This window comes from Aspergillus japonicus (assembly GCF_003184785.1).
Source record: "Aspergillus japonicus CBS 114.51 unplaced genomic scaffold BO86scaffold_17, whole genome shotgun sequence".
Classification (NCBI taxonomy): Eukaryota; Fungi; Ascomycota; class Eurotiomycetes; order Eurotiales; family Aspergillaceae; genus Aspergillus; species Aspergillus japonicus.
This window is the reverse complement of record NW_020291654.1, coordinates 235,192-262,640: the sequence shown is the minus strand read 5'-3', so window position 1 is coordinate 262,640 and position 27,449 is coordinate 235,192. Positions and strand designations below refer to the sequence as shown.

At 51.6% G+C, this 27,449-nt stretch overlaps 14 protein-coding genes across 14 annotated transcripts; 10 read left to right on the top strand and 4 right to left on the bottom strand.

The window, feature by feature from the left end:
- Nucleotides 1-1,069: 1,069 nt before the first annotated feature.
- Nucleotides 1,070-1,852, top strand: BO86DRAFT_63489 (uncharacterized protein). Its single transcript, XM_025677526.1, has one exon. The coding sequence runs from the start codon at nucleotides 1,226-1,228 to the stop codon at nucleotides 1,682-1,684; it is 459 nt and encodes a 152-aa protein (XP_025528795.1). The 5' UTR covers nucleotides 1,070-1,225; the 3' UTR covers nucleotides 1,685-1,852.
- Nucleotides 1,853-2,350: 498 nt separating this feature from the next.
- BO86DRAFT_63478 (uncharacterized protein) lies at nucleotides 2,351-3,279 on the top strand. The gene has a single exon (XM_025677525.1). The coding sequence runs from the start codon at nucleotides 2,562-2,564 to the stop codon at nucleotides 3,033-3,035; it is 474 nt and encodes a 157-aa protein (XP_025528794.1). The 5' UTR covers nucleotides 2,351-2,561; the 3' UTR covers nucleotides 3,036-3,279.
- A 19-nt stretch (nucleotides 3,280-3,298) lies between these two features.
- BO86DRAFT_63459 (uncharacterized protein) lies at nucleotides 3,299-4,106 on the top strand. Its single transcript, XM_025677523.1, has one exon. It carries the CDS (start codon nucleotides 3,543-3,545, stop codon nucleotides 4,023-4,025), a length of 483 nt encoding a protein of 160 aa, XP_025528793.1. The 5' UTR covers nucleotides 3,299-3,542; the 3' UTR covers nucleotides 4,026-4,106.
- A 131-nt stretch (nucleotides 4,107-4,237) lies between these two features.
- BO86DRAFT_388403 (uncharacterized protein) lies at nucleotides 4,238-4,691 on the top strand (the record flags this gene model as incomplete). Its single annotated transcript, XM_025671847.1, has 1 exon — nucleotides 4,238-4,691. A coding segment is annotated over exon 1 (365 nt), but the record flags the coding sequence as incomplete, so codon positions are not given.
- On the top strand, nucleotides 4,689-6,197 carry BO86DRAFT_418132 (nucleic acid/nucleotide deaminase domain-containing protein; the record flags this gene model as incomplete). Its single annotated transcript, XM_025675065.1, has 1 exon — nucleotides 4,689-6,197. One exon carries the CDS (start codon nucleotides 4,689-4,691, stop codon nucleotides 6,195-6,197), a length of 1,509 nt encoding a protein of 502 aa, XP_025528791.1.
- A 14-nt stretch (nucleotides 6,198-6,211) lies between these two features.
- BO86DRAFT_63461 (uncharacterized protein) lies at nucleotides 6,212-7,413 on the bottom strand. Its single transcript, XM_025677524.1, has one exon. The coding sequence runs from the start codon at nucleotides 7,224-7,226 to the stop codon at nucleotides 6,225-6,227; it is 1,002 nt and encodes a 333-aa protein (XP_025528790.1). The 5' UTR covers nucleotides 7,227-7,413; the 3' UTR covers nucleotides 6,212-6,224.
- A 2,243-nt stretch (nucleotides 7,414-9,656) lies between these two features.
- Nucleotides 9,657-10,504, bottom strand: BO86DRAFT_398582 (uncharacterized protein; the record flags this gene model as incomplete). The annotated part of the gene is made up of 4 exons (XM_025673566.1): nucleotides 9,657-9,863; nucleotides 10,009-10,159; nucleotides 10,215-10,346; nucleotides 10,467-10,504. The coding sequence occupies 4 exons, from the start codon at nucleotides 10,502-10,504 to the stop codon at nucleotides 9,657-9,659; spliced, it is 528 nt and encodes a 175-aa protein (XP_025528789.1).
- Nucleotides 10,505-11,272: 768 nt separating this feature from the next.
- Nucleotides 11,273-13,129, top strand: BO86DRAFT_378397 (uncharacterized protein; the record flags this gene model as incomplete). The annotated part of the gene is made up of 1 exon (XM_025670627.1): nucleotides 11,273-13,129. The coding sequence occupies one exon, from the start codon at nucleotides 11,273-11,275 to the stop codon at nucleotides 13,127-13,129; it is 1,857 nt and encodes a 618-aa protein (XP_025528788.1).
- A 390-nt stretch (nucleotides 13,130-13,519) lies between these two features.
- Nucleotides 13,520-15,306, bottom strand: BO86DRAFT_398580 (uncharacterized protein; the record flags this gene model as incomplete). The annotated part of the gene is made up of 4 exons (XM_025673565.1): nucleotides 13,520-14,374; nucleotides 14,511-14,658; nucleotides 14,759-15,092; nucleotides 15,144-15,306. The coding sequence occupies 4 exons, from the start codon at nucleotides 15,304-15,306 to the stop codon at nucleotides 13,520-13,522; spliced, it is 1,500 nt and encodes a 499-aa protein (XP_025528787.1).
- Nucleotides 15,307-16,382: 1,076 nt separating this feature from the next.
- Nucleotides 16,383-17,050, top strand: BO86DRAFT_278734 (putative L-PSP endoribonuclease family protein Brt1; the record flags this gene model as incomplete). The annotated part of the gene is made up of 3 exons (XM_025667302.1): nucleotides 16,383-16,532; nucleotides 16,718-16,876; nucleotides 16,979-17,050. Coding segments are annotated over 3 exons (381 nt in total), but the record flags the coding sequence as incomplete, so codon positions are not given.
- BO86DRAFT_388399 (uncharacterized protein) lies at nucleotides 16,976-17,365 on the top strand. The gene has a single exon (XM_025671846.1). The coding sequence runs from the start codon at nucleotides 17,055-17,057 to the stop codon at nucleotides 17,286-17,288; it is 234 nt and encodes a 77-aa protein (XP_025528785.1). The 5' UTR covers nucleotides 16,976-17,054; the 3' UTR covers nucleotides 17,289-17,365.
- A 230-nt stretch (nucleotides 17,366-17,595) lies between these two features.
- On the bottom strand, nucleotides 17,596-18,488 carry BO86DRAFT_378394 (uncharacterized protein; the record flags this gene model as incomplete). The annotated part of the gene is made up of 3 exons (XM_025670626.1): nucleotides 17,596-18,000; nucleotides 18,224-18,301; nucleotides 18,396-18,488. 3 exons carry the CDS (start codon nucleotides 18,486-18,488, stop codon nucleotides 17,596-17,598), a joined length of 576 nt encoding a protein of 191 aa, XP_025528784.1.
- A 4,224-nt stretch (nucleotides 18,489-22,712) lies between these two features.
- Nucleotides 22,713-26,931, top strand: BO86DRAFT_63322 (putative mucin family signaling protein Msb2). Its single transcript, XM_025677522.1, has 2 exons — nucleotides 22,713-25,219; nucleotides 25,877-26,931. Exons 1-2 carry the CDS (start codon nucleotides 22,928-22,930, stop codon nucleotides 26,834-26,836), a joined length of 3,252 nt encoding a protein of 1,083 aa, XP_025528783.1. The 5' UTR covers nucleotides 22,713-22,927; the 3' UTR covers nucleotides 26,837-26,931.
- On the top strand, nucleotides 26,932-27,369 carry BO86DRAFT_63274 (uncharacterized protein). The gene has a single exon (XM_025677521.1). The coding sequence runs from the start codon at nucleotides 27,027-27,029 to the stop codon at nucleotides 27,261-27,263; it is 237 nt and encodes a 78-aa protein (XP_025528782.1). The 5' UTR covers nucleotides 26,932-27,026; the 3' UTR covers nucleotides 27,264-27,369.
- Nucleotides 27,370-27,449: the final 80 nt, after the last annotated feature.

Here is a 27,449-nt window from a genome sequence, read left to right as displayed (position 1 = left end):
ACATGGCCAATGTGTTCCTATCAAAACACGTAGTACTGATGATCAATATCGCCAAGTAAAAGGATTAGATTTGAATTAGGACGCGGCGTTGATTGGCTGCAGCAAACCTAGCCTGGAGGGTTTCATCTATACAGTGCCGAGGGATGTCAGATTAATTCTAATATGCGTAAATGCTACAGTACGGATCATTCTCTGCTGTCCGAAGCCTCGGCTCAAGCACAGGACAGTGCCAGAGCAACATGTAGGCATAGCCGGCGTGATGGTCGACACGCACTTCGCGCAAGTAGACGTAAACCAAAGCTCGCACGGAAGCTCGCACGGAAGTTGCTGATGTGATATCATGGTTAACCCATGGTAGTAGAGAAGAGTCGTAGATCTTAGGAAGCCCATAGTGGATTTGAGGATCCTTGGGGGTCCCCGGAGAACGCTCTTTAAAGACTCACTGGCTGCGTTCGTTGACCAGCATCATGAAATAAAGAGACGATACGGTATTCTGAGACTATTTAGACTCACAAACGGCCCCCTCCTCTCTAACAATCTCGGTCGGTCACTCCCAAGTGAAGAGAACTCGATTACTTGCAACTCCATCATCAGTCCGGCTATCGAAGGACCAAAGAAAATTCCTGTGGAATACATTGGAAAATGACTTAGGGATGCATTGTATCCCACATGGTCGACCCTTCTGGTAGGTCCAGAGTGCAACTAGACCATAGTAACCCGGTGTTGATAGCCGGAAGGCTTGATTGGACGTTTAGACGTGGTGTCCAGGTCGATCAGGTTCAATGGCCCAGGCCCGAAAATTGGGACCAAACGTGGGACATGCGTCTGGCCAGCAGAATCGGAAGTCAGAGGAAACCAGCAATGCAGCCACGCTGGCCCTGTATCCGTGAATTTTAAAGTCATTTTCCGGTAACTGATGGTCACTTCGATCTACAAATTGCCAGTTACACTGAGACCTCGACACTAGCCTTTAGCGAACTATTGACCTGTGCGTTGATATCAACTTGGACGCGTGCCCCGATTTGTCTTGCCGAGCATGTGGCTTCTCTGCCAAGAATCCAAGCTATCGCTGCACGTCACCCCACCTTTCCTGTACCACCCCTCAGAAAACCCAGAGGTATGTTGTTGACGGCAAAGTATCTCCGCTAGACTGGGAGCAGACGTCCATATCTTCCCTCCTGCTGCAGTAGTGCCCTTCTTATCGGCCATTCTGTTTCTGTTGGAGATGGTCCCAATGGAGAACTTTCCTGAGGTTGGAACGAGGAAAGCCATCAGAAATCCGACAGTGTTGCTAACGAATGCAGGGAATCCAATCATCTCTGAAATATTCCGAGTAGCTGAATTTGAGGCACTCAAGGCATGTCATCGTGTCTGTCGAACGTGGCGACGGGTCGCTACAGGATTCTTGTTCTATAGAGTTGTTCTTCACAGAGAAAACTCGGAGCATTTCAGCGCAAGCCTCGGGCGAGACAACCTGTCTGTATTAGGTAAAGTCTTGTCCATTGGTCGGGCAGACGATACAGGCGGTGATCTGTCGAATTTGATTCGTTCCCATCGATGCCTGCAGCAATCAACGGTACAACCAACAATCGCTGTTGTTCACCAGGTCCGTGAACGACTCTTTACAACCTCACTTACGGGTATGGACTTCTCGAAATTCTTTAAATCTGCCGGCTCTCCATGAAATTCGGCTCACTACCAAGGAACTGCCGTATCCACCCTTGCTCCTCTTCTTTGAACTCAGGCCGCAAGCAGAGGAAAAGGAATGTAAGAGACAATTAGCGATTGAAACAATGTCAGCTTTGAGTAGCAGAAGTAGCTAAAAAAAATGCAAGCATACTCCCTTTAGCTGTCAGGTAAGATCAATTGACGTATACCCTCTCTTTTACTGTGTTATTGGTCCGGTGCGGTATGCCAGGATGCCGTCCCCGAGATATTCACCATATCGAGGGCGGACTGCCAAGAATCCGCAGTACTGCGGTCCCCCTTGCTCTACCCTCATTAGGTGTAAAGCCAGCCATGTTGAGAAGTTGATTGGCTCATTCAGGTGTGAACATAATGTGCGGATATCGTTCGTAGGCGCCATAGCCAAACACGGTAGGAGCATCATATTGCACCTCAACGGTGATAATCAGCCAAGTTGAACAGAATGGGCATCTAAAGAGACAGGACTGCAAACTGACGGACAGACAAGTGTGCCGGGGGAGTCCCACAGTAATTGCTTGCCGTTGGGATAGGAGCAATTAAGTTGGAAGTACATCCTCCTTTGAGAGATTTGTTCGCACACACAGTGGGTGAACGAGGCAGTTGGGGAATACATTATAGAGAGCACGATATAATCTACCTGCACGTACTTGATTTTCTAGGAACCATCAGACCACCCAATCACGCACCACACGTGAACAAAAGTGGTAGCATGTCGGTTGCCTTCCTCACATCAAGTCATGTGAGCTGGTTCGATATTTTTCTACGGGCCATCAAAAACACATTCTTAAGGGGCAACACATACCTATTCCTTATTTGATCAGTTGGCTCTTCTTGTCCTCCCAGACACTGTCGCTATGGCATCTATCGACACGGCAATGACAGAGGACGCGGTACAGGTAAAGATATGGGACCTTCGACCTGGAACGTGCCCGTGTCGAATAATCCATCTTCCGGACTCTATACAATCCGACTCGCTCTTCATAAGTGTAGCATTTTCGCCCAATGGTGAGACACTTGCGTTCGGAAAAGCAGACGGATCTATTCATCGAATACACACGGACTTTAGCAAGTGGGAAAAAGTATTCTCCCAGGACGACAGTGGATCTTCACAAGACAAGGAGGCCTATTTCCAGGAGGAGAAGACGCGGAGCCATGTCCCAAGTCTGGAAGATCTGTTCAATCAAGATAACTTGCGACGTGATTATGCCAATACGTCCCTGTCTGCGCTGTATTCTCCTTTTCATCCATCATTTTTTCAATATGGAGAGACTCCTCTTCTGGCCAGCAACCTTGCCAGCAGTTCTTCCACTCTCAAACGAGAAAGTTGAAGCAGAATGAAATATTGAGATGACACAATGTGGAGATGTTTTTTTAACATGTGCCGTTGTCATCAAGAGTTGGAAAAAGAAGGTTTCTGAACAGCCCTTGTCAAGTCGATAATACTCGTAACGATTTCTATTGCGAACCCGCGTTCCTTCCTTCTCGATATTGGAAATCTTTGCTCCAAAGGAGTTGAGAAACAAAAACCAATACTGTTACCTGGTCAGCACCATCCTATTTACTGTCACCGCCCTGGGGCAAAGGGCTTACACCTACTGCCAACCGTAGTACCACGTCCCAGCGACTTCGGCAATTTTAAGTCGCATCGGCACGATTCTCGAAGCAGATGCGGCGCTAAGCGCCAGCATAAACTGTCAATCATACCGATTTCGAACAACAAAGTACAATGCAAGAGAATCCCCCTACAATCACATCATGATACACAGATGAGCGGCATGCGCGGCAAGTTGATTCTCACTTATAACATGAGTTGATGTAGGAGCTGAGCCCCACGGATGCTCCTGACAGTTCTGGGGATTATGACCAGTGTCCGTGTTTCCAAAATTCGGAATACCGGGACTGCAGTCAGGCCAACTCATGCTGAGATCTCCAGTGATTGTGGTCGATGTCTCTTGCGGCTTCGAGACAAATGTAAAAAGTTATTTCTCGAGAGATCCGAACTTTTTTGTCCACGGTCCTCGAGTCTACGGACCGGAAGTATTGCTTGCGTCAGCGGCAGGATGACCATCTTCCACCTCCAAGCCAGAAATACCTTTGATAACCCATTTGGAAGGACTTTGCAGACGACGTGGGGCAGACATGGCGATTGTCGATTCGTGTATACTGAGTCCCTTTTATCAAGCACAACTCCCTTTGACTCCTGGACATCACGAAAAAAAAAGCAGGGGTCCTTGCCATCTCCGGCCTGCTGTGACGTGACAGCCAATGAATTTAGGGACATAGTGACCTGTTGGCAATTCACGACAGCGCAGACGTGATGTTGCGATGCTGAGATTGGTGGGTGGACACCCCCTGCTGGTGACGCATTAGTATGGAGCATTTCCTGCTGGGGAAGTAACTTCAGGGAGGGGTAAGCGATCCGGCAGCAAAAAGAAGCCACTCCTTGCGTGATTACATCAGGCGGGGTTCGAAAACCACGGTCAGAACTCGGCGCGCCCCGGTTTGTAGCTGTCATTCAACTAAGTCTGATGTTTCTGCAGGATGTACCCTTCCTCAATGGCCACAGCCCCCAATCTCATCATTGTTTGTGCGGAGAATATAGCCATATCCCACCTACTTCGCAGGACACCCGCACCACCGTCGCGCAATGAGGCTCAATTTCTGTCGACGCTTAAAAGACACTCTACACTGCCTTTCGACACGGAGCGCAAACTGGTCGGCACACTAGCTTTCGTTGCATGTAGGAAAAACGATGTTAAACATATCCCAGCTTTATGCCTCGAAGAGGATCTTGTATCAGGCTGCTTGAAGGTGATATTTGCTGTGAATAAAGTGAGCTATAATGATGGCGAGGATGCGATTTGTCATATCCAGCAGGGACTAGAGCATATATTCGCAATCCTCGCGACTGTTTCTGGTAAGTAACAAGGGTTTATTAAAGGAGTATCCTCACAATATCAGAGTCAAGTCGCTATGAAGACATGGGGAACCACATCATTACCGCTGTTGTTTCCATGTGCTCGTCCCGCATACTGTCTCGGTTGCGACTGGCCGTTTCTGCGAGAAACACAACGAAACGCCCCTTTAAGGACACCCTTCGAGAAGCTCTGATGGCTGTGGAGATCGTTGGGCAGAATCTAAGAAACAGGACTTTGTTGGAGACTGTACGCAGCTTTACCATGAGAGCGAGAGAAGTCGAGAAACTTCTTGACTCGTGGTCCCAATATCAGGTTGACACACGCTTAGTAGGAGTTGTGGAAGGCATTTATCAACTGCAGCAGGTTGTGGGACTCGCTGATTTGATTCATATCATTCCAAATAAGGATATGGACCCCTCTTTAAGGCAGAGTTTGTTGGATATTGTGAACAAGATCGCCAGGTATTGGGAGGTCGCGAGGTTCCTATACCGTACGGCGAAGAGATTTCCGTTGGCTCGAGTAATGAGAGCAGTCCCTGTTCGTCTTCCCAAAGAGTCGTTTTCTATCCCTGTTCTCAATGAATATGCTCCTGATTTACGGGCCAAGATCGCCGAAACTGCTCCGAGAGGCAGTCAGCAGAAGCTCCTCAAAGAAATTTGCGCAATATTGAAGATCAGTCAGCAAGACGCTATCTACGAGTACACTTCTCAGGTCATGCGAACCTTGAATACCGCAAAAATCCATGCAGAGATTCAGCTAATTGCCTACTACGAATTACAAAACCCCAGAATATTACAGCGAGTGATCTGCTCGAGCAAGGATGCCTGTTTTCTCTGCAACTTGTGTCTCCAGGTGTACCAAAAAACATACACACCACGCTCTCACGGAAGACTATATCCAGGTTGGAGGCTACCTTTGCTACCCCAACTAGCCGAGTTGGAGCAAAGACTTTGCAACGCTCTAGAGGAGCATTGGCAAGAAACGTGTGGATCACTTCTGTCCACTCGCCGGGGGCCCATCTACCCAGATCCGAACGAGAGTACCTTGTTTACGCTTCCAATATCTAGGACAACAACAAGGGCTTCAGTAATATCAGGGCCTTCTGGTCGTGTCGCGGTGTCACCGGGATCAACACAAGCAAGCATGGATACTGGGACGGGCGAACCACATACAGAGAAGACTAATACGCCATCGAACACACCAACTCCATCGCACCACTGCGCAAAGTCATTAGAGATGGAGTTAGATCGTTGCACTTTGACTCGAAGTTCGAGGGAGTATGGATTTCTAGCCCCAGGAGAGTCCTCGGGAACGTACAAAGCTGGATCCTCGCCCCCCCTGCAAATACAGATCGAGCATGCCACGGGTTCGAATAATCTCAGATATTATCTGGAGTGGTTGAGCAACGACGAAGCAACGGAAGTTAGAGGGAAAACATCTACACCGAAGGTGATCGACACAGAGCATGTCACTTTGTGCGAGCAGAACTCATTGTACCTTATTGCAAAAGACACTGTGTTGAAGGTTGGCTGGACTAGTGAGACGAAGGTCGCTGCTTTTAGCAGGCGATGAAAGAGATATCAGAGCGCGGTTGGACGATCACAGCCCTATGGATACGGCGTGTCGCTCAATCTGATTGTGGATTTCCTGCTCCCGGCACCGCAGTTTTTGTGCTTTATCTGCGGCAGAATCCGAGTTAACCCCGTCCCATGCGTCGAAGTAAACATCCTCCCAGTAAAGCTCCCACAGTATTTCCATTTCGGATGTCAAGGCATTGGCCAGCTCTGCATGGGTAATACGATCCTCGATGAAGTCGATGTCTGCAAGCCATAAATCAAAAAGGGCCTCGTCAATACCCTGTTGTATCCAGTAAATATGTTCGAAGTCGATGTCGACGGGTTCAGCTCCACTCCTTTTCCATGTCACGTACTCTCCGTCGTTATGGACAAAGATATTTGTGGGACAATCCCTCAAAAGACTATGTGCGATTTTTTCCACAGGAGCTCTGGCACCAAAGCACCGCGCCATCCGACCTAGTTCTATTCCAACAGAATACCCGTCCGCCGGAGGTTCCACAATCATATCGATCATCAAGTCTCGGAATCCTCGAAGGCTGGGCAAGCGATCATTTTGGAGATAGGTATCCAGATCCAGCCCGCGCTTCAGGAGTGTCTCGACAGAAACCATGTGTTTCACATACTGGTGCTCAATTTCCCATTCAAATATGTATTCGTGCATGAATTTCTTGCTCTCTTCAAGTCTGTACCCTAGCTTAAGGGCAAGCTTCTCAGCACGATGGCAGGGTAGCGTTTTGTTCTCTCCAACAGGGACCGAGATAATAGCGATCCAGATGTCATCAGCTCGCTCATTCAGGTTGTAGTATTTCACGAAAGCGCGATGGATGGCTTCGATGGGGCGATCAGTGGTAGAGACCAGGGCTGTGCGATTCCTCGAGGCAGAGATCATATGTTGCTCGAAGTGGAGCAAAAGATCCGACTCTGAGAGTGGAGGACCGGTGCGGGCTAAACCGCATCTCAAAGCTCCTGCGCTAGTCTTCGAGAAGCAGCGATAAAAATATCTCTGAGAGGGCATGTAAGCCATTCCTGCAAGGGAAGTATTGTAGGACGATGTAGAGCACAAATACAGAAAGCGAGTATTTTCTGGGACCGTCAAGGCAAGCTCCTTGGTCTATGTCTCTGTACCCCAGGGCAGTTCTAAACAACTTGAAGGGGAGTCTGACAGGTATGGCGATCTGCCCGTGAGACGTTAGATCTTGCGCGGGGTCTTCTGTTGGAGGAGACAGCACATGTGGACCATTTCGCTAACCGGAACCGGACAACTGGGCAAGGTCTATCAACAGGCTAAATCATAAACCATAAGTATATTTGATTGATAGTAAGGGAAAGTGCGTTCCAATATCTAAGAAGACTCATTCTTTGTGTTACCGTGGTATACAAAGCAGGTGAGGCCTTCTCCTAGGCAATATAAGACGATCGAGGGTATTGAACTACTGGGTTAGGAGAAGGGATGTAGTAGTAAGATAAGCGTCATGCGATGGAGATATATATATCTCTGCCGTGTGTAGCAAGACGGATTACATCTTTTCGCTTTAGGATCCTTGGACTTCATCAAGGCTTAATAGAGAATCACAAATCGTTTGGGAGAGATACTATAAAATTGCAGAGAGTGTTTGATTCTTCTCGCTAGCCGGTTATTGAATCTCTAACATTGTTGACTAGGTGCTATATTCTTTACGGTATAACAGTTAAATATGCTGCAATACTTCTTGCCACTCGCACATCATGGTATCTCGCGCAGTCCTTGATCTCCAACATATTCTATGTACTTCCGTGGGCGATCGTGTGCCAGGCCATTGATCTCAACTCGAATAATGCGTGGACATACCATGGCCTGGTGTTTGGGGGTAGCTTAATGTTCTCCTTTGTCGAGATCTTGGTCGTCGTTTCAATTTGGGCGTGGGGGCTGCTGGAGGGGAAATTGAGACTCGATGTCCTTTGACTCCTCGTTTGAGAGCAGAGGAGAGATTGAGCGAGAGGGGTATTATACGAGCTTACCGGAGGAACAGGCCTGTCGGTATTACCTGCGGACTGGAGAGGGCAAGTATACTCGAGTCTATAGTGTAGCCATCTTCGAGAATGAAGCCATGGATCCAGAGAGGACGGTCGGCTCAACGGAGGTGCAGTAGGGTGGGAAACCCTTCGTCTCCTTTCACACGAAGTATTTGCGACATAGCGTATGCACATGCATGTCGTCTGGACAGCTGGCCAGATATTTGTGAATCTAATCCCCGGCTTCTTCTGGAGCTTCAATTCTCCACCGAGCACCTGTCCTGTGCGTCAGGCTGCTGCTGCTCTGGGAAGATGAATTATCAGAGAATATCGTTCGGAGATCGGACTAGAAGCTTTGACAACGCTCCGCTGATAATACAAAGAGAGCACTTTTGATTGCACAAAAGATGTATCTGCTTTCGATGGTATTACAGGGGCCGGCCGTGATCGACCAACTTGACACCCAGCACATTTACTCCAAGATTCCCCCGCGTCCCCTTTAACCTCAGCTGGTCAATTAAAACCAAGGTATATCGCTTCTCACAGCACATGACCTTCCGTTGTTGTGCGATACACGGGCATCAATTCACAACTAGGTGGGCGACATCCACCATTGTGTACCTTACCGTTGTTTCTTTAGGGTTTCCTTAATAGAGGTAGTAATCAGTGTAACCCGTTGAGACACAAACAAAACTGGGCCAAGCGAGAGACGTAATTTCAAAAACAAAAATCTCAAAGTACAGTACAGTAACTGATATGCCTATGAACTGCAAATTGCCCACAGCCTGGGATTAGGTGACAATATATCACCACCTCTCTGGTTCTCGTATGCTAAGCAATCGCTTGTAGAACTCCAAACTTCTTCCGCATCGGATCTTTCAACATAGGAGCCGTAATAGTCAAAACCTTGGCTTTAAGCACCCTGGTCCTTCCCAAATGCCTCAACCTCAATTACCTAGAAGAAAGTCGAGTGAGTGATTGTCTCGCGGCAGCTGGAGGAATAACGGATCGCAGCCGGACAGTTCCTGAACTAGGCTGTGTCAGTCACAAATCGTTATACACTGCTTCTGTGACACCTTACAACTCAGCTCTGTGTTCCCTCTAATACCAAAGAGAGCTCCATCATGTAGAGCAATCGTAAGAAGAAAGATACCTGGGGCAAACTGCGGTCGATCATAGTCTCGAATCCTAATTCCAAAGCTGGCAAGCGATCAGTCATTGCATGTAGATCGGAGAAAGCCGAATCGAAACTCTTACACAGTATGATTGGGGTCACGATTGTTCTTCAGCCACTTTTGATCGATCCGCCATCCTCCCCTGTAGGGCGCATCTGCAGAATGGAACAAGACCAGTTCGATATGCTGCGAAACTAACTCAGCAAAAAAACGCTGCACATGTCAAGAGTCTCACAACACTCTCACCTCGTATCGGAGCACTCTCACTTCCTTGTCTTTCGCATCCGTTACAAGAGCCCCGATCCTTGCTCCGGTAAAGAGGAATGCTTGCAGTGCGAATACATGAAGACTTTGAGTAGGCCGTGAAGGAAAACGGGGCTGTCCCTTGCCCATATGGAGGAGACGATGTTTCGAAAATCGTATCGAGTAAAGTTGAACTTCTGCTTTCTGATGTTTCTGATGGTTTCATCCTCCGGTAAGGTCTTCTTGATCCACTGGTTGAAGTCAGTCAAATCCATCACAGGAGGGTAATTTACATTTAGAGTATATCTCCCTCCGGTCCTCTTTCGGGTTGTTACTTGTCGTAGCTTCCTCAAACCCACAAATAAACTTCTCCGCAAATGCACCGGTCGTTCTCACCGTGAGCTTTTTATCTGGGTCCAGTCTACCTTGATCCTTAGAAGAGGCTATGTACCACCGAATGAGATCTTTGATGCGCGTTATATCTGGAGCAGGGGTACCAATCTTGAGGACATAACCAGGTGCTTCGTAATTCTCTTCCACAAGATACCTGATGAACGTGGTTAGAAGAAGCCTAGTTTCCACCTTCCTGGGAGGTCACTTACTCCGTATATAGGGTGACTTTCTGGCTCTGTAAGTTCTTAGTTGTATCGAGGCGGTTGTTCTTACTCCTGATAGAGTCTTCGTCCTCGTGGGACCGTGAAATGTACCCAGAGGCAAGATGACGCTCACTGAGCCTTGACCGGTGATGAGAAATACTCAGTGAGCAACCCCCTGAGCACCCTCATTAAAGCAACCTCATCCAAATAGGGAAGGTCACGTTGATTCTAGAAAATCAAGTCTGTATAGTGACATACATTCGACCAGCATTGATATGATGGTCCAGAAGTGTCATGGTAGCTGACTCAGCCCTCTAACCCCGCATTGACCGATCGGCCTTATCGGAACTCTCTCCACCCTATCGTCTTATCGCTGCTTCACCCAACAACCTGCTTCATGGACTTGTTCAATACACGTTCTCAAAACGCCTTCCAAGTTCATCGACACAGGACCTGGGAACCATCTTAGTTACTCATATTAATATCTTGGTCTACAGTACTAGCGCCCGGTCTATGTCAGCCCTCCTTCTTGGCTCGTCACTCACGTTCGATGTGACTGACTATAGCCTCGCGGCCGTCTCGGTCTGAGGTTACTGTTGCTCGCCTGGTTTGTCCCGTCTTTGGCTTCTCATTCCAAAATCCGAACAACACAAAGTTAAAAAGGCAGCATCATGGGAATGTTGACGACATCGCATACGAGCGCAATCAGGGGGCCCGGACATCTGTCCGGCGCTCACCCTCTCGCTATACACTCCGTTTCGTCTCGACTCGTGATATCATCCTTCAAGCACCGCAAGCTATCGGGCAGCTCTCACAACCATCGGCACGACCCAGACTTCTACAAAAGACATATATATGAGCATCAGCGCCTTTATGGACCTCGAATGCGAACCAGACCGGCCCGCCAACCTCGACCAGTAGATCCTATTGTTGAGACACATCAACCGTGGTGGTGCCATACCTGGAGCTCGAGCTTGCCTTCTCATAAGATTGAAAAGACATTTGGGCATCCAGCCTTGCACAAAGACTTTTGGCAAGTGGAGGTGGACCGTACTCGTCGCAGGATGGATCACATCAAGCAGGCAATTGAAAGAGACCCTTACGGAGCCATATTTGGAAGGAGACTTGAGCCGTTCAAGTCTTTTGAGAAATTCGACAAAACTTTCACATCCCTATGTCGTGCGCTTTTTGGTCTCGGTGACAAGTCTGCGGACACGGGCCATGCGGATACGGCTCATGGGACGCCGCGTACCATGACGACCACAGCAAAGTCTGAGAAGACCTCGGATACGATTAAGAAAGCCCAGTCGACCGATTCAGGCAAGCTACGAGGCCCAGTTGTGATTCACAAAAAGAAGAATGTCACGAGATACGAGTTCGACCCTATTAGTGGTCGTATGATTCCTAAAGAAGCCAAGAATCCGGAGGTTGCTGAGAAAGGTGAAGGTGGGATAAATCCAGTTCTCTCAGCTGCGGACACTACCTCCGCCTCGGGGGCCACCGGCTATATGTCTCCTATGAAGTGGAATGCGGTGGAGTCTGGCTCTCAGGACGCTTCCAATCAGAGAAAACTTAATGATGACTTGGCGACAGACGTTGTATCAACGACGGTCGTGAAAGATCAATCGCAGCAGACTCGATCTTGTGTCGACTCGAATACTGCCCAGCCTGATTCTACAAATGAAATCAAACCTTTCGAGAAGAGCTCTTCAGCCTCACTAGAAGCGACTGGTAGCTCTACAGAAAGAGCTGCACTAGAGTCAACCCAACACGAGAGCCGGTCCAAATTCCCAGAAAGCGATTTGATTAAGCCATTCCTAAGACACGATGAGCACCAAGTAGTCACACAACCACAACCACCTCCAGAAGATCACATACGGACCCTCAATGCGGACGACTTGGTTGCTAATGACAAGCTTGCCTCTTCGGGCTTTACTTGGCTGGACCAGGTGGTAGATGACTCGGGAAAATTACAGGATGCACGTCGGGAAAAGGAAGAAGAAGAAGAGCTAGAGTATTTGCGTGCAAGCGATATCCGTGCCTCGTACATGAGGAAGGAGCCAGATCTCGATGCTCGCGCATCACAAGACTCGAACGAGTTGAATGAAATGTTGGACGCCTCAAGTAACATTACTTGCCAAGTTGATGCAAGCATTGACCGGCGCAGTGAATGTTTTCAGGAGACAACCGACCAAGGCCTTTCATCCACAACAGACGACGTGGTAGTCCCGGACAAGCTTCGAGATGTGGCCTCAGATACAGCAAACACCTCGGATCGACTCGCTTTGAATGAGGTAAAGGGGGCTACGCCGTCTCCGAATCCGTCTTCAACTGTTTTGCACAACTTCTCCGGTCAAGTAAATACCGAGACGTATCGCGTGCTCGCATTTGATCCGATTGCTCTTTGTGTAACCGAGGCAGAAACAAGCTCATCTTTGCATGCGCCAGATGAGATCTCTCAACCCGCCGAGATACTCAATCGCCTGAATAACCCGGCAAAGTTCCTACCGTACTTTGAAAAGCTGAATAACAATGGGTACGAGATTGTCTCTGGCGGCGGGGATGTTCTCGTCTTCAGAAAGACACGAGGTTCGCTTGGGCATAGCGAAGGAACCAATGCCGGCTCTAAGAAGGGCACTGGACTGTCTTCATCATCACTTGACGACCAGCAGCAGCGCGCACTGGACCCTGACATGGTACTTCAAGGATCACAAAGTACCCCAGCTGAGACTGGAGAAAAGGCCTCGCAAGGAAGTAAATCCGCAAAAATCCTCCGCAGAATGCTTCTTGGTGGCGTGGCTACTGCCGGTACTTGCTATGCACTATGCGTTGTGACCGAGTATTTCCGCACTGGTGGAGAGGATGGGCGCGGAATTGATGCCTTTACAGCATTCGAGTCCGAACGCCGCCATCGGGAATGATTTCCTAGTCGAATGCCTACTTGATTCTGGAACCAGTTGGGCGGCCACATATGGTATTCAGATTGCATTTATCTCCTCTCAATGTAAAATACAGATTGCCTTCTGCATCAAGCCAGCCCCAGATTCTTCAATTCCTAGTTACTCCAACATCACGATAAGTAAGGAAGTCCCTGAGCTGACACAAGCAGAATCTTGATGGTGCAACTGCTCAAAAGACACATGCCCAGTTCCTCCCAATAATCGTCAGAGCATCGTGCCAATTCATCATGCCATGCAAATCATCAACGTGCATCTTGAGCACGGTAAGTGGGCAATGCTGTTATCGACACGAACCAACAGTGCTCATCTGCTTGAGCTGACTGCACCAACAAGGCTGCAAGGCTGCCGCACTTACTCAGTGTCTGCATCCTGTTCGCCGCTCATCTCGATGCCCTCATCATCCTCACTTCCATACGCAGCGCCGTCATCCTCCAGCTCGACTCCCAGCTCCGTCTCATAATCGTCGAGATTTTCATAATCCGGGTCCGGGTCCGCGGAATCCAGACTCGCCTCAGTTTCATCTTCCTCTTCCTCATCCACTTCCATACCCCAATTCTGCCGCCAGAACCAATCAAACTCCCCCTCATCATAATCATCCCCATCATCCACCTTCTTCGGCCACAGCCAGAACAGCTTCTGCACCGCGCCGACCCGCGCCGCGCCACTCATCAGATACCGACACAGCCCGGAGACCAGACGCACGGCGCCACGGAACCCCTCCCAGGTCCACAGGTCATACTCCGGACTCACGAGGACCTGGAACACCCTGCAGTCCTGGTTGAGGGCCTGCTCGATGGTGCCCTCGGTGGCGGCGCCGCGGTTCAGGCGGAACCACGTGACCTGCTCCAGGACCTTGCGGATGAAGCGGCGCTCAAGGCGCGTGCGCAGCGCGCGGAGGTCGCCGTCCGAGTCGTCGAGGAAGCTCACGGCGAGATGCTCGGCAAAGTTGGGCGGCAGCGAGGTGTGCGTTTCCCCGTTGACGAAGCCCTCGTGCGCGTGCGACCGGATCTGCGACGTCTTGAACCCCGGCGCCACCAGGCGGAGCAGCTGCAGATGCGACCCGTGCAGGTGCAGGAGGTACGCTTCTTGGTCCGCCAGGCTGAAGATGTTGTTCGATACGTCGCGCATCTGGTAGCTGAGTTGGCCGATGAGGATCTCCACGCACTTTTGGAAGTGGGCCGGGACGGTGATGTGGGGGTTGTCGGTCTGTGGGTGTTGGGTTAGTTGTGCGCGTGGCTGTAGGTGTGAGGGGAGCTTGGGAGGGGCCCAAAGGTAGGGGAGGGGGATCCAAAGTAGGTCGGCACCCGACTGAAAGCATGAGGGGGCAAAACACTATGCTTACCACTGTGATAGGAACCACATTACGGCTAAAGACGCGTTCGTTCGGATGGTGGTCCACGGTCAGGAAAGCGTGCGTTTCAGGCCCAGTATGAGTTGCCCTCCTTCTGCTCATGCTGTTCATGAAATACGCAATGCGCTTGCGACGGTACCTAGGGCTGTGTTTCTGTCAGTCACATGCCTGTCTTTTTTCTTATGTCTTCTCTCACTCGCGACAGACCACGGCCACGGGAAGATCAGGGTGATACATACGTCAGAGACAGCTTAGACTTGCCATCAGGGGTCCGGTGAGCAGTCGATGCACCCTTCAGGATATCCTGCAGGAAGGACACGATGGCCCGCTGCTCCAGCCTCATGATCCGGGCGAAGCGCCGAGCCTCGGTCTCGTCCAGGGGCCGATTATCAGTAGGCAGCCCTGTGGCCTCGTACCCACCGGCAAACAGACCCTCTTTAAGGCAAGGATTCTTAACCAAGCTCTCGAAGGTCGTGCGGAAACGCGAGTCCGATGGGCTCCATTTCGCGAATTCGATGACCCCCTTCTCTGTTCGGAAGGCATGCATGATCCAGGGAGAGATTCTATAATCGTCTGAATCGTCATTCAGCAATCATCGATCAGGCAACAGAAAGAGGGACTTACTGGATTTCTCCGCAGCTTCGAGGTAGCGCCGGGGGATGAGGTCCTCCTCGTCATGGTTCAGCTCTACGCGGAAGAAAGTCCTGCGATGCTCGACCACATAGTGGCCTGGAAGATTGACTGGCATGGGATCTGGGACTGGAGTGGTGTTGGATGGCTGCGCCATGTTTCTCACGGATGTATTTGACAAGGGATGAGGGGGGGGCTTTTCGTTCTCTGCCATTGTTTGTGAGAGTGAGAGAGCGAGAAGACAAGGGTGAGGAGGAGAAGAGAAGGAGGGGTATGAAGAGGAAGAGGAGGGAAAAAAAAAAAAAAAAAAAAGAGAAAGAAACACGCTCTCCTGGCCAGGTGAAGGAAACTTCTACGAGACATGGCAATCGCCGCGGCGATGAGGTTACGTTGTCGTCTGGGTACACGCTTTGCTGGTGCGTGTGCTGTGGTGTTTTGCTAGGTGCACCGGTGAATCACACTATCAGGCGGAGACAAAGCTTTGCTCGGCTGGTTCTTTGCTGGTGAGATGTACTCAGCTGCACTCATGTTCTAATGGCTTTTTGTGTGGTTTATACCTACCTAGCTGCTGCTTTTATTGTTGGTCCAGTCTGAAGCGGTTGTAGCGCTGCCGGATACTTCAACCCTGACATGCGGATATCTGAGTAAACAGGTGTTTGAAATCAAGCTATATCTTATCTTTACGCATATGTCCTGCCTAACAGTCTAGTCATTGCTCATAGGATTTGAATGATAGCTTATGATGTTTACGCTGCAGCCGAAGCTTTTCCTGGCACCTCCATACAAACCAAGAATATATAGCACTCTCAATACCACCACTGCTGACAACCAGCAACCACCCACACTCCTGCCTCCAAAGCATCCACCTATACAAATTAAATATGAGAAGCATTCAACCTCAAGATAAATCCCAGCCTCTCTTTAACAACCGTCAATACTCTAATGCCCCCTCCAAAGACATGATAAGCCAAGCTTCGCACTCACTGACTACAGTAGAGTAGATCCCTTATCTTATCGCTTATCACACCTCCTCACCCGCCAGCCAAGCCAAGTCCACTACACAAGAACAGTACAGTACATATAACCCCTCTCTCCGCACTCACCCACCTACAACCGGTGCACCAAACCAAAGACATCCAACCAACAACCCCTCAACCTCATCCTCACCCTGACCACCCCCTCTACAGTTCAGTATACCCCAAACAACCACCACCGAAAATGTGGCACCCCACCCGCCGAGCAATCCACACCCCTACCGCCCCCACCCCACCCCCCTTCCTCTCCCAAGCCATCGTCGCCAACAACACCGTCCACTGCTCCGGCCAAATCGGCGTCGACCCCGCCACCGGGGAGATCGTGCAGGGCTCGGTGCAGGCGCGCGCTGTACGTGCCCTCACATCACTTGTCCTAATCCTGTAGTGCTGCACCCAATGCCTGCCTATAATCCATACCTCGGGATAGTGCTACACCTGTAGCCAAGCTACCCCCCCCCAAAAGCTCAACCAAACACCCCAAACCCTAGCACGCTAATCGCACACCCCTAACGAAAGCATGCTAATCGCGCACAGAAACAAATCCTCCGCAACCTCGGCGCCGTCCTCGAGGCGGCGGGCTCCAGCCTCGACGACGTGGTCAAGGTGAATATCTTCCTCACGGATATGGGGGATTTCGGGGCGGTGAACGAGGTTTATGTGGGGGTTTTTGGGGGGGAGGGGAGGGTTAAGCCTGTGAGTTTTATTCTCTGCTTTGGTTTAGTTGGGTGGCTTGGGAGGGTTGGGGGACGGGGAGTGGATTGTAGGTGTATGTGTGTGTGCTGATACGGTGTCTAGGCGCGGACGTGCGTGGCGGTGAAGTCGTTGCCGATGGGGACGGATGTCGAGATTGAGTGTTCGGCTGTGCTGAAGGATGGTTCTTCTCCTCCTCCGCCTCCTTCTTCTTCTTCGCCGAGGAGGGGGGCGAGGTTGTGAAGCTACCGGACTTGAGGGTTGGGGTAGAGCTTATGTGCTGGGTGTGGTGTCTTATATACTGACGTCGGGGTCGGAGGGAGAGGGTTGGGGATATACTGTACTATCCTGTGCATTCTACAAGCTAAGTGAAAATGATCTTTGGTTGTGGTACGGTGCAGTCTCCCATATATGAGCATGGTTTTGTGGCTGCGGTGGCGATATGGGTTGCGTTGTCTGGAAAGTCAGATCGAGAAAATCAAGATTCTTACACCACCCAGCAAACTTAAATGGCTCCGCGGTGAACTGTTCTTAGTAGTATGTGTCTGTGTGTGTGTGTACCTGAAAGACCATTATTGAGACAGCGCGTGTCAAACCTTAATCCCGGAGAGTTTGCGGAGCTTGCCCTCTTGTTGGGTTCGCTCTGCGGCCCTAGATGTACTCATGTTGACTCTGTCAAGTGGACAGTGTGCTGTCTCTGGATTGCTGCGTGGCAACAGGTACTACTTCCTTAGTCGTTCGATTGCGTTGCAAGGGATGGACCTCATGATATCGTCGGTTAATGCATCTTCCTTCGTCGTATCTGGCAGAGTATCGATGCCAGAGCATAAGGGTCTGATATGTCCCGGAGCCTGGTCGGCATGAACCTTGAGAAGAACTCTGTAAGATGCCCTACCCTGCTGCCGTTGGTCTCGGTGAACATGGACATTTGATAGTATGTCGGTGAGATGCGAGCTGTTTCCTCGGCGAATGCCGGGTGATGAGCGTATGCGGCAGTTCATGATGTCCAAGAACCCGTGGCTACCGTAGTCACCATTCTTCTTGTTTCTGTTCTGAGTGTTGCTCTTGCTGACTCCGGCTGACTGCCGTGAGCCGACAGAGGATAATTGAGTGGCGAGGCTCCAATTCTATCTCTTGCGTGTTGAGAACACTTTAGCCAAGCCTCATGAGGGATGCTTTATGCTGCTCAATTCCGAGCGCGTGGCGGTTAATAATACGCCACAGGCGAGAGATCAAAGAGCTCTCGGTGTAGACTCTTTCCAGGAATAGGGAAACCATGTTTCGCTCGCTAAACGAAAGAGACAAAGAAACCGCAGGGAGTCCTGTCGAGCCGGTAGTGTGTACATGTACTTCCATGTCGTGGAAAGGTGTGGTCTTGTTGCCCCATAGTCCAAGTAAGAGTATGCTCAATCCAGATACAGAGCAGATCTAAGATGTAGTTTGATAACCAGTCAGTGTAAGCATACCGAGTAGTCCCAGTTAGGTGGCAGGGATACAGAGTAGACATGCGTATTTTTGATACCATCACCCGTGCTGCCGGGAAAGCGACTAGGACGGAAAAGGGCACTGCACGCGCCAGAAGGAGGGGAGTTCCCAGCCAATGTGGGAGACGCATTGTGGGCAGAGGTGGAGCAACACGGCGGGTGGATTTCATTTGTTCAGGAACAGGAATAGTTCCGTCTCAACTTTCCTTGGGCCGCGCTGAATGGCATTTTGTCCCGTCCATGGTTGGCTTCCCACAGGGTCGCATCGGCGGGTTTGAGGGCGACGACCACCGGGCTGTTTTCCTGGAGGTGTCTTTAGCAAGGGCGAGCGAAGATGCTTGCAAGAAGCTGGACGGAGATCAGCAACCGAGTTGGTAAGTTCGTCCGTCGTCGACCGAAGGTGTTTAACCTCTTTCTCTTCCCCAGGAGTCAGGCGTGACACAAAAATAGCAACGGTAGTTGAACAAAGATGGTGCCACAAAAGCTCCCCTGACTAGTCAGTAGGTAGTCACCACCCACTCTCTAGTCGGTCATCAGTCCATGGTCCTCGACCGGGTTGCACGGCGATCCGAGTTCCTGAGAGGAGTTATATAGTCTTCATCTACCTTATCCGAGCTTGGACGCGCCGATGATCTGCAACTGGGGGAAGAAGAGAGACTTTCTGGCCCCCCTATTATTTATCCGTCTGCCATGCTTCACGGAAGCGACGAACCTTCTCGGATCCCTGGGCGTCAGTTTGAAAAATGATGGATTGACGCAGGTCTCACCGATCCCCAGTCCGCTGGAATGCTGCGGTGCAGAGAGACCGTAGGGATGGAAATGACGGTTGTTTCAGCCCTGGTGATGGCCCCAGGGGGAGTCTTCTAACTGGACCATCGCACGATCCAAACATTTCTGCCATGTTAGGGCGGAAAAATGTGGATGACGATTCATGCGCACCAGAACGCGAGAGGAGAATTGACTCTGGTGTTGTGCTCTTGATAAGTTGGTGGAGATGGACTCAGGGACGAAAGTAGAACTCTAGTGGCATCGCTTACTGGAACAAACACGTGGGTGGATTGGCCGGAAAGGAGAGGCAGTAAGAAAGGAGCCTGACGGGCAAGGCCAAGGAAACTTCCCCCGGATCTATTGAAATGAACAATAGTCCAGTTGCTAGTCTAGTGGATGGAAGAATGATCTTCCCAGATTCTAGTACTGGAGTCTGGACATATTCAAGGTACCTGCCTACCTATATGCGTGCCACGTTATAGAGGAAGCGCAACTCGATCTCGGACTCCGTGCCAAATCTCTCCTAGACTCGAATGAACAGACTCCTGTCTTGACTCAACGGGGTAGTTCTACCAAAGATGAGAGGAGATGGTGAGACAACCGTCCGATTCTTGGGTGACTATCCACTAAACCAGATCCCGTTAGATTCCAGGCACTGCCTACAATGTACTGTACTGTACGATCTGAAGCCAAAGCAGCTTGTCTCCGTGTAGGCAGATCCAAGAATAATTCCATCCTTCGCGCCTGCTTATAGGGGACTGGTGGGAAGAACTGCTCTGCTGGCGGAGACGAACCATCAAAACCAACCCAACCAGTCCTTCGACTAGGCAAGTGGCCGGAAGACCCTTCCTGGGGGCAAAAATTCATGAAACAACTGTCTACCGGACAGGCAGGCAGTAAGTATGTGGGCGACTGGGCGGGTGCATGATGAGTTAGTGAGTGGCTGCATTGTTTCCCAGACTCCTTATCTGCACGCACCGGGGCAATCCCCACAGCCACGGCCAGGAACCAACCTACCCACTTTTTACCTTCCCAGAAAAGTAGAGCCACCCACCGTCCACGCCGTCAGTCTAGGCCTTGTGATGGTCCGAACCTTGACGGAAACATGCCCTTTGCAGACAAGGTTGGCGTGCAAAGAGGCGGGAATTACGATGGGCATTGTACCACCGTCGATCGGCACTTGTTCCTGCGCTTTTCACCGGCCACTGTCCTGTATCACCTTACAGCTTGAAGCCCCCAAGCCTTCCCCCCCGGCCATGCTGTGCCTTCCTTGACCTGTATCAACACACCGTATTATTACCCGGTCCGATCGCAAATCCATTCAAGAGATCAATGGCTCTAGCCCAGCCGTTCAGTAATCTGCCTTCAATCATCAGACTCTGGGCTGGCTCTGGGCTAGCATCGTTTGCATGGGTACGGTACTTTGGACGAGTGGCAGTCGGCTGGAATCCGTGCTCTGTACGGATAGGGCTTGCGTGATTTTCTTCCTTGGCTGCACCCTCTTGCTGCTGGTCACTCTGGGGTGGTACAGGACAATGTCGACCAGAACAATCGCTTGCAAATGAAGAGTATTCCCCTTCGTCTGTCTAGGTCACCGTCATCGAGATAATAGACTGTGAGCAGGCGTCCGGGATTTGGTCAATTGTACCGCCCTCGATGCGGGCTTGTCGCCGTTGTCCCATGTCGAGGTTGATCTGGCAGACCCTACTTTGGCGATCTAAAGTCAATTCTGGAGAAGCGTATCCGAAAGTCGAGAGAGCCCATCCACCTCCGTGTGCTTTTCGACCGAGGATTGCCGACTATCTTGACAGTCGATGCACGTCCCAGTGGCATGCGAAGCGAAAAGGGCCGTCTGCAGCAGCCACAGAGCAGCGTAGAGTACATACAGGAGGGCGGAGAAGCACCAATTAGTCCGAGTGCTATAGTCAGTTCACTAGTGGCCCTGCTGGTGTCAGCTGGATATGATTGCAGTAACTTGCTGCATCTGCTGCAGATGGGCGTCCCCCCTTGACACCTTGAGGTAGATTTAGACATGGGGTCGAACCGTGGATAGTACTCCATAGGTACATCATGGCCATATACTGGAGTCGCTGTCGCTGAATAGGGTCGGGAACATCTGATGCGTAACGCGAGCGGTGGGCAACGGTGAACAACGGTGAAAACGACAGGCACGATGTGGAGGAAAGAGGCTAGACTAGAGGCTAGAATACGCGGAAATCGTCGTCATTCACCTGAATGACTGGAGCCAGCCCGGTAATAATCGCCGGGTGGAGAATCTGGGAAAGTGGGAGAGTGTCCCACTTTTGTGCCGAGTGCGTGGGGATAAGACGAGGCGGACTGAGCAACACTGGACTTATTTCCACAGCCTACTGTTTCTTTTCTTTTCTTTTTTTTTTTTCTCTGGGCTTTCTTTCATCTCCTCCCCCCCTTTTACAGTAGCAGCACTCAAAAGTCTCCAGACTAGACGATGACACGGACGGGCCCCAACGAGACTAAACCGCCTCCTCCAAATTAATCTCCCCTTCTCTTTCTCCTCTTTTTCCTTTCACTCATTTACTTCCATTCCGTGTATCGATTAGTTGTTCGTCTTTTTGATTTGATTTGATTTGAGTTGATTTTCTTTACCAAACCCCCCGTCATTCATTACTTTACTCTCTATTTACTTACTTCCCCCCTCTCTCTCTCACTCACACTCTCTCAGTTTTGTTCTGTTTTTCCCTCCTTCCAATCTTCATGCTTGGCTATTGTCGATGCCTGCGTTGACGTAGTCACTCACCATCTCGGTACGTTCTCTCCTGCCGTCTACGAAGGAAGGCAGGAGGGTTGGGGGCTGCTTTTGCCATTGACAATTCATTGCCCGTCTTACCCTCCTCACTCTTTCTCTCTTAGTCTCTCTGATTTGGACTCTCCTCCCTGCTCCTTGCATCTTCCCACCCCCTCCTCCTTCATCCCTAACCCACCCACCACCCCTCCTCTTCTTCCCATCTCCTCTCACGGTCGCGCGCGCCGATTCAGGTACCACCAAACAGACCAATCCACCGCCGCCCCGTCGAACCCAAACAACTTGGAACTCCACCATCAATCCCATACAATCAACCACCGCCTGCCACCACCTCCCACCACCTCCCACCTATCCCTTCAACGATCGCGTTTCTTACTTCTCTACTCTGATCTAGATTTCTCTTGTCGCTCGCTCCTTGCCGCATCCACATTCGTTATCGTCTTGTCTGTCGCGAGACTCTTGAGGGGATTTGTTGGTTGTTCATTTCGTCCGACCACGCCCCCTGCCGCTCCTTGAGACCGCTTTTGTTTATCACGAACTGCCACTATTTTCGCACAATACACCAGTCCCGGCTCGTTCGGAAAGTACATCGGAGAATTTGCCGTGTTTCTGCTGATCAAGCCGTCCCTCGTACCTGAACAGCCTTGGCAGGAGTTGCGACTGCGTCCCAGTCATCTGCAGATACCAAAATAGCGACATCATCAACACCCGCTAATTGCCGAACGCCGCCTGGTTTTGACGATTGGAAAGTGGAGGAGTGAACTGCAGGAAGGTCAAAAAGGATAGTCCCGTACAGTTCAAGTATCGCTTGTCGCCGCCAGCCACCGAATCGATGTATCTGCGATATCAACGATTGACATTCGGTATCAACGCTTGAACACCCTTGTAACCGGGTTTGGAGGCTGCATTTCCATCGGGTCCTCGCTCTGTCCGTTCCCTCCGCATTGGTACGGTCCTCGAGACCCTTAAATCGCTCTTTTTTTACGCTTGTTATCCACCCACGCTCCTTTCAATTTCAACATGGTCTCTCCGACAAGATCCCTGCTGCTCGCGCTTCTGACGCTGAGTGGTCTGGATATCACCGCAGCCGAGAGCGCAACCGAGGCGCAAGACTTGCGGGCTCGGCACTACCTTGAGGGTCGCGCAGTGAGCTCGTCTGCGATCGCGTCCCCAGCTACCACCTCTACCACATCAACCGTTGAGACGAGCGTTGCTAGCTCGACGACAGGTGCGGCAGATTCCAGCACCGTATCTGTTGAAGGCGCCCCTGTGGTGGTGGTTGTGCCAGTAACCCTCTCAGTGGACGCGTACGGCGTAACGCACACCATCGTCGGTACGCAACCGTATATCCCTGGGGCTTCAACGAGCTATAGTGCGACAGCAAAGACTGCGGAGAAGGCGTCTCCCCCGCCAGTTGTTCCTGCATCAGCTACCACCACTGCTAGCGTCAGCACAACAAGCTCGACCACCGCAAGTGAGACCACTACGTCCCAATCTGCGGTGCGAGCCGACAAAACCAGCCCTGTCGCATCAGCTACTTCGGAGTCTGGCGCGAAGGTCGACACTACCACGTCTGAGAAGTCATCCACTTCGGAATCCGCCGTGAAGGTAGACACAACCACGCCTGTCAAGTCATCTACATCCGAGTCCGCCGTCAAAGTGGACACCACGACTTCCGACAAGCCATCTTCTACGTCCGAGTCTGCTGCAAAGGTCGATACTTCGTCTTCGGCCGTTGCTGCTGCGACTACCACTACTGGCGATTCTCTTGGCGGCTCGCTTGAGAGCTTTGTATCAAGCTTGCTCGCGGGCTCCACGACCGCTCCCTCTAGCGTTGGTAACAGCGCTGCCACGGCTAGCTCTGCTGTGGCGGTCCCAGAGTCCAGCACCTCTACTCCTGGAAGTACCGCCGGGATCATTGGCGTTCTGTCGAGTCAGACTTCTTCCACCGAGAGCTCTGCCAGCGAGAGTTCTACGGCATCTCCTTCAGCTACCTCAGCTGTTCAGACTCCTGCATCTCAGAGTTCTGCCACTTCTACCCCCGCTGCAAGCTCTGTGGGGATTATCGGCGTTATCTCGAGCCAAAGTTCTACCGAGACATCTACTGGAAGCTCAACTGTTTCTCCCTCTACTACTGAGAGCTCGTCTGTCCAGTCTTCCGCTGCCCAGAGCTCCGTCACATCTACTCCCGTGGCAAGCTCTGCTGGTGTGATTGGCCTCACTTCAAGCCAGAGCTCTTCTACCGAGAGCTCTGCCACGGAGAGCTCGACTGCGTCCCCTTCTGCTGCTCAGAGCTCAGCTTCTCAGACTTCTACCAAGCCCGTGGCAAGCTCTGGAGTGGTTGGCACTATTTCGAGCCAGAGTTCTTCAGCCGAGAGCTCTGTTGCTGGAAGCTCAAATGTTGCGCCCTCTACTACCCAGAGCTCCTCTGTCCAATCTTCCGCAGCCCAGACTTCCGTCACATCTACTCCCGTGGCAAGCTCTGCTGTTGTGATTGGCCTCATTTCAAGCCAGAGCTCTTCTACCGAGAGCTCTACCACGGAGAGCTCGACTGCGTCCCCTTCTGCTACCCAGAGATCCGCAGTCCAGAGCTCTGTTGAGGCCACTGCCACTCAAGCCTCTCCTCTGGCATCCAACTCTGCCTCTCAGACCGCTTCCAGCCAAGCTTCCACTGCCACCAGCAACGCTGCTCAGACTACTGAGGCAGCCTCTTCCAAGGCCATTATCTCCGCATCTCAGGACGCCGCCTCTACGACTACTCCTGGCGCATCGGGTCTGGTGGGTATCCTGTCGAACCTGTTGTCAGGCACCACCTCTACTGAAGTGCCGTCGTCAGCTACTGCATCTGGCTCGGCTACTGCACCCGTTTCCACCGCGTCAGGCTCTGTCACTGCCTCTGAATCTGCCGTTGCCCCCGGTTCGACCGCTTTGGCGGGCTCGACGACTGTTTCCGGCTCGGTGATTGCTTCCGAATCCGCCATCTCTTCTGGTTCCGCGACTGTGTCTGGCTCCGCTCCTGCGGCTGCTTCGACCGTATCTGGATCCACCGCTGTTTCGGGCTCGATCTCTGCTACCGAATCTACCTTCGTGTCCGCCTCGGCTGTCCCCTCCAGCTCGGTTCCTGGTTTGGTCATTTCGTCTGAATCTGCCGCCTCTAGTGCCGTCACTACGTCTGCTCCTGCTGCCTCTGACTCGGCCACGGCATCTACGCCAGTTGTCGTCGCTGGATCGAGCTCGGTAACTGCCACGAGTGCCAGCGCTTCCGTGGAGCCAGCGCTCCTCAGTTTGAGCATGAGCTTGCCCACCATCCCTGTCAGTGTTCCGTTGGTCACTCCCACTTCTTTGTTGGGGTCATCTGGAATCCCTATCCCTGCGCTGCTCAGCACCGCAACGGATCTGACATCGGGGGCCTCTGCCGTCCCCACCAGCGGTGCTGTGGGTCTTAGCAGTACCGGCTTGGACCTGACATCCGGCGCTTCCATTGGTCCGACCAGCGGTGCTGTGGGCTTGAGTAGCACGGCTCCAGGGGCTACTTCTGATGCCTCAAGCGTTGCAATTGGCCTGGGACCCACTGCCACCACATCCACGGCCCTCATCGCTCCCTCCAGTGAAACTCAGAGCTTCGCACCTGGGGCCTCGACCCCTGCTATCAGTGGCAGTATCGCTCCCACCAGTGCTGCTACTGTGCCAACCCTCTCTGACAGTACCTCTGGTGCAGCTTCTACAGCCATCTCTGCTTCTGAGTCCACATTTGAGTCGGGATCTCCATCTGGAACTGCTTCCGAGTCTGCCTCTTCCGCCGCGCCTGCCACTTCAACTGCTCTGATCGCCACCAAGACCACGGAAGCTTCGGGTTCCGTCTCCGCAGCCCCGACTGTCGTACCCACTGTTGCCCCGACTGTCGCTCCCTCCGTGTACTCTAGCACCAGCACCAGCACCAGTGCAACGACTCCGCTGACCACTGAGCAGCCAACCACCACCAAGGCTGTTGCTGAGACCACCACTGTGCAGCCCCCCACATCCAGCACAGCGAACGCGGATGATTGGATGCCATCCAGCATTCTCATTGTCGGAACCACGACTACTACGACTGAGCCCACGGGAACTGCCACCAAAGCTGCCACCACCACGACAGCTGCTGCGCAGCTTCCTGGCTCGATCTCTCCGGCTGGGGGCATTCCCAACGAACCCAAGAACTCAACGTTGATCCAAATCGGTTTCAATGGCAAGCTTCGGTACAGCTTCGTGGCCACGACTGCCTTGTCTTCGTCGCAGATCTTCACGTATGTTCCCCAGGGGCTTGAGTACGCCCTGTCGGCCAATGGTAGTGAAGTCGTGATGTACGACATTCAGCCGTACGACAACTCGGCCAGCACTGGGTACATCGCCACTGTCGCTCTGGCTTACATCCCATCGGGTGACGTGGACACTTTGTCGCAAATGCTCCACAATCCGATTTCCAAACTGTATGAGCAGCCCAATCAGACTGTCAAGACATTAATGTCGATGATCGATCCCTCGATTCCCCTAGTTGTTAGCGCCGGGTCCTCGTCCGGTGGCGGCTCATCTGGGAGCAGCGGATCCGGCAGCAACAAGGGTAGTGATGACGGAGGATATGACCAGTCGGATGCCGGCACGAGCAGCAGCAGCACCACCAAGGCCAGCGCCGTTGGCATTGGTGTCGGAGCCGTTGCCGGTGCTGCCGCCTATGGAGCTGGTATGTTCTGGGTGGCTCGTCGGTATCGCAAGAAGCGTCAACTGCACCAGCGTAGCCCCTCGGCCGTGGATCAGATGAGCGAGGGCCGCGGATCCGCAGCCCTTGCTGCCGGGGGCCGCATTTCCCGTGGCAGCCAGAACAGCCGTGGCACTGGTCGGACACAAATGATCAGTGCGCCTGTCATGGCTGAAAATTCACTTGGGTGGAACTGACCAGGGTCTTTGTTTTTGTTGCGAGGTGTGTTCCATGATAGACTGGGGAAATAAGACCAAAAGAAAGAAACACGGAGAAGAAAACAGAGACAGGAAACAGCCGGTCGGGAGGACCGTTGAGAGCGACTCCTCGAAACAACGCTTGTCATTTATCAACTCTCTCATCTAATCTTTTCTTCTTATTCCCCATATGTTTGTGCTTTGTGTTTTATCATATACCTTTCTTACCCTCCTGGTGGTGATGGCGGAGGCCTGCTTCCATCGTCGCCATACTCGCCCGCCCTTTCTCTTCTCCGTCTTCCTTTGGGGAGCGTCACTATTGTCTGTATGGCCGGGGGGTTATGGCAGGTATATCGTGACGAATAACGCCATCTATACTTCACTACTACCCCAGCCACTTTTTGTGTCTCATTTTGTTTTCGACTGAGTTGTTTTTATGTACAGATGTATATTTCCCGTCCGTATCTACTAGAGTCCGCAATCGGCCGGACTTCGGCTTGATTCCCAATATGATGTTTATACTTGAATTTGAAGCGTGCATGCTGTAGCAGACCCACCGGGAAACAAGGATGCGAGAGAGCCAAGATGGATGCCAAGTCGATTCCCCTCTTTT

Coding starts and splice junctions, on each gene's coding strand:
- BO86DRAFT_63489 (XM_025677526.1), top strand. CDS start 1,226: ATGGTCCCAATGGAGAACTTTCCTGAGGTTGGAACGAGGAAAGCCATC.
- BO86DRAFT_63478 (XM_025677525.1), top strand. CDS start 2,562: ATGGCATCTATCGACACGGCAATGACAGAGGACGCGGTACAGGTAAAG.
- BO86DRAFT_63459 (XM_025677523.1), top strand. CDS start 3,543: ATGCTCCTGACAGTTCTGGGGATTATGACCAGTGTCCGTGTTTCCAAA.
- BO86DRAFT_63461 (XM_025677524.1), bottom strand. CDS start 7,226: ATGGCTTACATGCCCTCTCAGAGATATTTTTATCGCTGCTTCTCGAAG.
- BO86DRAFT_388399 (XM_025671846.1), top strand. CDS start 17,055: ATGGTTCTTCTCCTCCTCCGCCTCCTTCTTCTTCTTCGCCGAGGAGGG.
- BO86DRAFT_63322 (XM_025677522.1), top strand. CDS start 22,928: ATGGTCTCTCCGACAAGATCCCTGCTGCTCGCGCTTCTGACGCTGAGT. Junction 25,220..25,876: donor TGAGCTTGCCCACCATCCCT/GTCAGTGTTCCG, acceptor ACCACTGAGCAG/CCAACCACCACCAAGGCTGT.
- BO86DRAFT_63274 (XM_025677521.1), top strand. CDS start 27,027: ATGTTTGTGCTTTGTGTTTTATCATATACCTTTCTTACCCTCCTGGTG.